This window comes from Sturnus vulgaris, chromosome 18 (assembly GCF_052056855.1).
Source record: "Sturnus vulgaris isolate bStuVul1 chromosome 18, bStuVul1.hap1, whole genome shotgun sequence".
NCBI classification, from domain to species: domain Eukaryota; kingdom Metazoa; phylum Chordata; class Aves; order Passeriformes; family Sturnidae; genus Sturnus; species Sturnus vulgaris.
In genome coordinates this window covers 6,105,211-6,111,210 of record NC_142260.1, presented here as the reverse complement: position 1 = coordinate 6,111,210, position 6,000 = coordinate 6,105,211, and the positions used below count along the sequence as shown (strand labels likewise).

Here is a 6,000-nt window from a genome sequence, read left to right as displayed (position 1 = left end):
AGGACAGAGAGTTGTTTTCTCTCCTCCCAGGTCAAAAACCCTTCACACTGGATGAGTAAGACAGGAAGGAATGAAGGGGCATTGCTGCCTTTGGAAAACATTCTGCTTCATTACAACATAATTAGCTAAGAAAAGCTCATTACCATTCTGCTAACACCCACTTTCAGGCTGGGAAGGGAAAAGTCAGCATCCTCAGTACTCATGTTTCCATTGTACCTGGTGTTTATGAATTCTCTCAGTATTTGGGTGACACCAGGGCTGAACACAGGGACTGAATCAGCCACTCAAAGGAGATGAACCACCACAGTTAAAAAAAAAATTGGATTTATATAAAAATCCAGGCCTTTATCAGACTAAACATTAAAAACCATAAAAAGAAAGTGGTTTACAGTATTCACCTGCAGCAGTAACTACCTCTTAAGCAGATAAATCACTGAAATATCTCCAAGTCAACCTTGTTTCTGCTCATCAGTAAAACCTATGGAATCCTTCCTTTACCATATTCACTGGATTTTCCACAAGATTCATAGCTGAATTTATTGATTTGTACCTTGAAGCTGAAACATGTAAAATACGTAAGGCTGTGTCTTTAGAAGCTTGAATTTCATGTGTTCTGCAGCTGAGGAACATATTGCCTCCAAGACAGGCAGTAACTAAGCCCCACCAAGAAAACTGCAAGTAGATTTAAAAAATACTGAAACCCCACAAGTTACAGAAAGAAAAAATTACCAAAAAAAAGTAAGAATTTGGAGATATTTATGTCACCTCAATTATGAATCTTTACTGAATCCTTAATCATCAGCTTACCTCATTACCACACACAGATCTGTGCACCTCGATTTCTTTACAAACTGAATGGGAAAGAACCTTAATTCTTTTATTTTCAGCCAAAAAGAAAGAAAAATAAACAAACCACCCAACCAACCAAAGAAAATCAAAAATCCAGTAGTTCTTCCTTTATTGCACTCCATAAAACTCCTTGTTATAATCAAGAAGCCAATATACAGTAATTGCTTGATATTCCTTTAGAATTTATAGTTTAACTCTTAAAATAAAATTTGTATAGAAAAGATATCATTTACAACCCATTCAGTAGTAATCAACCATTATGTACCCACAAACAATATTAAATAACTTGTATGCAGCAGTTTCCTTATAGGGCAGAGGACAGAGGGGAATATTTTCTCCTTAGCAAATATAATATCCCACTTTTAAATCGCAATTCAAGTCAACTTTGGAGCAAGTGTGATATGCAGGAATTTCACTGGAGAAGCTCAGGATTCCTTGTAGTGTCCCAGGGATTTGTACACGTCCAGTGCATAGCAGAACAGCAGCATGTGAGGAGTCTCCAGGCTGGGAGTGGCACTGCCCGCAGGGAAAGGAGCCCCCCAGGCAGTGCAGGGGATTCAGAGCACACCGGTGAGGCACAGCACGAGCAGGAGGTGTAGTGTGACCAGGTAGGTGAGGAATAAATAGCGGGATTTGGCTCGGGCTGTCAGCAGCTTGGAGCAGTAAAGGCTTCGGCCCCGGAGCCAGCGGCGCAAGGAAAGGGCTCCTCCCTTCATCTGAGGGACACAAAAGTTACGAGAGGAACAATCAGGAATACAAACCACAGACAGCTCCACTGCAGCCTGGATTTCTGGGGCACTACAAACATTTTGCTTCTGACAGCAACTGACCCCAAAACACAGCCCATCCTAAACACCAAAATGATTTAAAAGCCCCGAACCCAGCATTAATGAGTGGGGAAGGAATGAATCCGAGCTGTGTATTATGCAATTCCACACACATAAATATGCATGCTGCATTTTGGGCATGCATAATTAAATGAAGATGCAGTTTATTTAATGGCCACACATGTAGTATAAATATGATTACATACATTTTTTAACCTGCACATATGCCATGTGTTTTCTGGCACCGTTTACACAGCTGCTGGTCTTGGACTCACAGCCCCAACAGAAAGAAATGAATGATGGTTTTCCACCACTTTTAAGGAGCTGATAATTCAGGGTTAAAGGTTTTCATTCCCTTACCTTTCTTACAACAACGTGTTCACTGGGATTGATGATTAAGGCTTCCCTCTCCTCCTCAGCTTCCATCTGGACATTGTAGTCACTGGGGACAGACCTGTAACTGCCCACTTCAAATCTAGAGAAAAATTCAAGGCACAGAGACATGCACTGCTGAATTATCTCTTCTTTCAAGTACTGAATTGACACAAAAAAACATTATTTTGCATACTTAAAATGACTGAGGGTAGGTCCCTACAAAAAGCTGACTCATTTTATGTTGCCAGGTCTTTTTCAGTCTCTACTTACAAATCTACTCTGTGTTTCATTTATTCAGAATTAATCCCCATCATCACCAGCTGACTGAACAGTGACTTTCAGGTGATGGTAGTGAGGGACACTTTATTTAGGCAGGTGCATAATGATATTTTCAACCTAACCAGTGGCTCTGCTGAAGTTGTTACAGGGGAAATATTTTTCCTAACCTGGAAAACAAGAAATAGCACTGACTATTAAGTCTAACAGATGAAATTAAATAAAGAAAAAAAAATCCCAAAGCCTTTCTTGATCCAATGTTTAACTTAGCTTTTTAACACATGGATTTTTACTGCTTTGGGCACTGTAGGCTCACACATAGGTTTGTTTATTATTATTATTATTACTACTAGTAGTAGCAGTAGTAGTAATGTTTCAAAAAAATCTAAGACCCACAGGAAAACCTCTCACTAATCTCACTAAAACGAAAAGGCAAACAAATAATCTGTTTTACCTGTTACTTCTCTCCTCAGAGAGTCCAAGAGCCTCTTCTGCAGCTTCTCTCCTCCTCCTCTCCTCTGCCAGTGTTTCTGTGAGCTGGGAGAGACCCTGCTGCACTGACTCATACTGCTGCTCAGTCTCTGCAAGCCTGGGACAAAACAAAATCTGAAATCAATATTTTATGGACTCAAAGGATTACTTGTTCTTTTTTAATAATCTTTTTTTTGTGACAGACTTAATTATAATGAGATGCTTTAACTTAAATAGTGAGATAAATTCACCAATAATCAGTACATTTATGTACAGATACAAACCACAAGTATTACCAGATGATAACAATTCAAGAATATGGCTTATGATTCATGTAATCCACTGTAAATCCACTCCTTCCCCTTCTCCACACAATGCCTCAGAGGGATAGAAAAGCATTACTTTCACACTCACTACACAGCTGTCAGGAAAATAATATTGCTAATACATGCTCTGAGTCCTGACCTTTTCCTGAGCTCATTTAGCTCCATATTGTCTATCTCCACAATAATCCCAGATCTCTCCCGTGGCGCTCCAGGGGGAACTTCTGCTCTGGTTTCATCCTAGAAAATATTAAAGGGGAGAAAAAAAACAAACAAGTGACCATTTTTCTACTTACCAAAACTCTTTATTTCAATTACAAAAGTCATAAGCACCACAAAACAGTGGAACAGATAATTCTTTGTGCCACTTAATGTTTTCATTTCCATCTCTCAACAGTGTCTGAGGGGAAAGAAATGCATCTACAATTCCAGAAGCAAGGCAGCTATTAATTTATTTTTAATTCACAGTTCTTGTTTGGATTTATTTCCAATTATGGAAGGGCAAGGGTTGTTTTCTATATGTATCCATATGCTATTTCGGGGTGTTCTATTAATGATTGTTAATGAATAACCAAGGCAGTACAGGAAAGCTTTCTAAAAATACAGGAATAATGATGAATCATAAATGACTGGGCTGGAAGGGACCTTAAAAATTATGAAGTTCCAACCCCGAATAATAATCTTACAGATGTGTATGAGGGGTTGGCAAAGGGTACTGAAATGCTGAACTGGTGATGTAAATCTCCCATCTGAAAATACTACTCAAGCATTGTAAAATGATCCACAACTGATGTGAAATTATCACTAAATTTCCTGATCCACTAAGCAGTGATCATCCAGTTATCTCTGCCAGTTGCAGACCAACTCAAAAAAGATGTTTCAAAACAAAAAAAAACAAAAAAAAAACAAACAAACAAACAAAAAAAAAAAAAACCAAAAAACAAACAAACAAAAAAAAAAAAAGTGACACAGTTTCCCTAAATGAAAAGTCAAATTAGACCAGCTCAACAACAATAAAGACAATTCTCTTCAGTCACGGGCCAGCAAAAGTACTGGGTCACTACAAATTAAAAAGTATTTTATTTTTACCAAGAAAACCAGAAAAGTTAAACACAGAAAGAAGAAACCTAAAAGCTTTTCCATGGGTCTGTTTACCTGGACTGAGCCTTGCAAAGATGTCACTTGCATGGCCTGATACTCCCTCTCCAGCCTTAGGTAACGATTCTGCAGATCAGTGTAATGAAGCTGGTTGTCCCTCAGAGTCTGGGAAAGAGTTTTCAGCTGGGCAGACAGGACAGCATTCTCTTCTGCTGACTGCACAACCTGAGAGAAATTCACATTGAAGTCATTAAAATTAGCTCTCCCAGGAAATCCCTGCAGATTTGACACCTGCTGTTTCAAAATTGCATCCACTTTTTGGCACGGTCACAGTTGGGTTGGGATTTAAGATGTTTTATGAGCAGAGGAAATAATGAAAGCTGAGCAGTGATTTCCCCTGCCATCAGAACACCCAAAGCAGAAGCTGAAATCTTGTTCCAGCTAAGACAGACACCTGTTGCTGTCTATAATGAAAAATTATTTGACTGTGAGTAGAAGTTCAGAGGTTCATCAATATCCACAGAATGCAGAGTCAAATAAACCTCTCAGACAAACACCAAGTCAGGAAAGGCTGCCAGAAAGGAAACTGACATTTAATTGAACGTCCAAGATGAGTTCTTTTAAAATATCTACACTTCAAAGTAAAACACCATTGAGTCATGCAAGACACCACCACTCCAGCCTAGATCCCTGTGAGCTTTTCAGGATCAGAGGTGTTGCTCCAAAGTACCTTGGAATTCATCTGCTGGAAGTGCAGGTCCTTCTGCTGCATCTCCTGCAGGCAGCGCTGCAGCTCAGCCTGCAGCTGGTTCTTCTCAGCCAGGACACGTTTGATTTCCTCTGCTCCATCTGCACTTCCAGCAAGGGAGGCAGTTTCCAAAGCCTAAAAGATATCAGGATATTCAGGGTAAATGGTACAGGAGTTCTCTAAATAATCCACAATAAATACAATAAATATAACATTTATAATAATTTATTATCATCTATATATATATATAATAATACTATATATTATATATAAGATCATATATATTATCATATATATAATAAATATAGTAAATATTCTCTTTCCAGAAGATTTTCTTCTCACAACTTAATACAACATTTGAAAGACACTTTAAATACAATTTATATATATATATATATATATATATATATATATATATATAGAGTGCTAATACTTGCATAAAAAAATAACAAAAAAATTATCACTAAAAGGCAACCCAACCTAATTTTTAACTTTCAAATCGTGTGAAGCACAAAAAGAAGGGGAAAATAGTAAAGGGTTAACATAAAACATATTTCAAAAATTATTTTCAAGCTAATAAAGTCTTGTATTCATGACAAGTAAAACAGCTGTTTTGTAAATATGAATTTAAAGCCAAAAGAATCCATTTTGAAAAGAAAACATTTATTACCAATTCACAATTTTGGCCTTTATCGCTGACAGCTCAACATTTTGACATTAATCTCCAATAAAGGAGGGATATGTGCCATCTCTAATGCTTTAGGGAATCTATTCACCCATACAATCATGAAATAAAAGGTTTTTACCACATAAAATACTCCAGTACTCACAGACATTACTGGTCAATAGCTCTTATTCATGATTGTAATCACAGAAAATGAACAGCATACAAACTTTGGCAACTCAAATGCTGGTTTTAATGAAATTAAAATGAATACTGCTTCCTTCCTTTGGCACAGAAAAGGTAAGTAAGAATATTACTCTAAAATAGCACTTTCCTTGAATCTTTCATGAGAGTCTACAAAACAGCATT

The 6,000-nt window shown here is 37.5% G+C and overlaps 1 protein-coding gene across 1 annotated transcript in view; it reads right to left on the bottom strand.

Annotated features, from left to right (window-relative positions):
* Positions 1 to 934: 934 nt before the first annotated feature.
* Positions 935 to 6,000, bottom strand: part of LOC106854752 (uncharacterized) — a 34,305-nt gene continuing 29,239 nt past the window's right edge. The window contains exons 25-30 of the mRNA XM_088175260.1: positions 4,950 to 5,102; positions 4,277 to 4,444; positions 3,264 to 3,361; positions 2,782 to 2,916; positions 2,037 to 2,151; positions 935 to 1,565 (exon numbers count right to left, since the gene is read on the bottom strand). Of these exons, the coding sequence (XP_088031386.1) occupies positions 1,407 to 1,565; positions 2,037 to 2,151; positions 2,782 to 2,916; positions 3,264 to 3,361; positions 4,277 to 4,444; positions 4,950 to 5,102 (828 nt within the window). The 3' untranslated portion in view covers positions 935 to 1,406. The remainder of the gene's footprint in view (positions 1,566 to 2,036; positions 2,152 to 2,781; positions 2,917 to 3,263; positions 3,362 to 4,276; positions 4,445 to 4,949; positions 5,103 to 6,000) is intronic.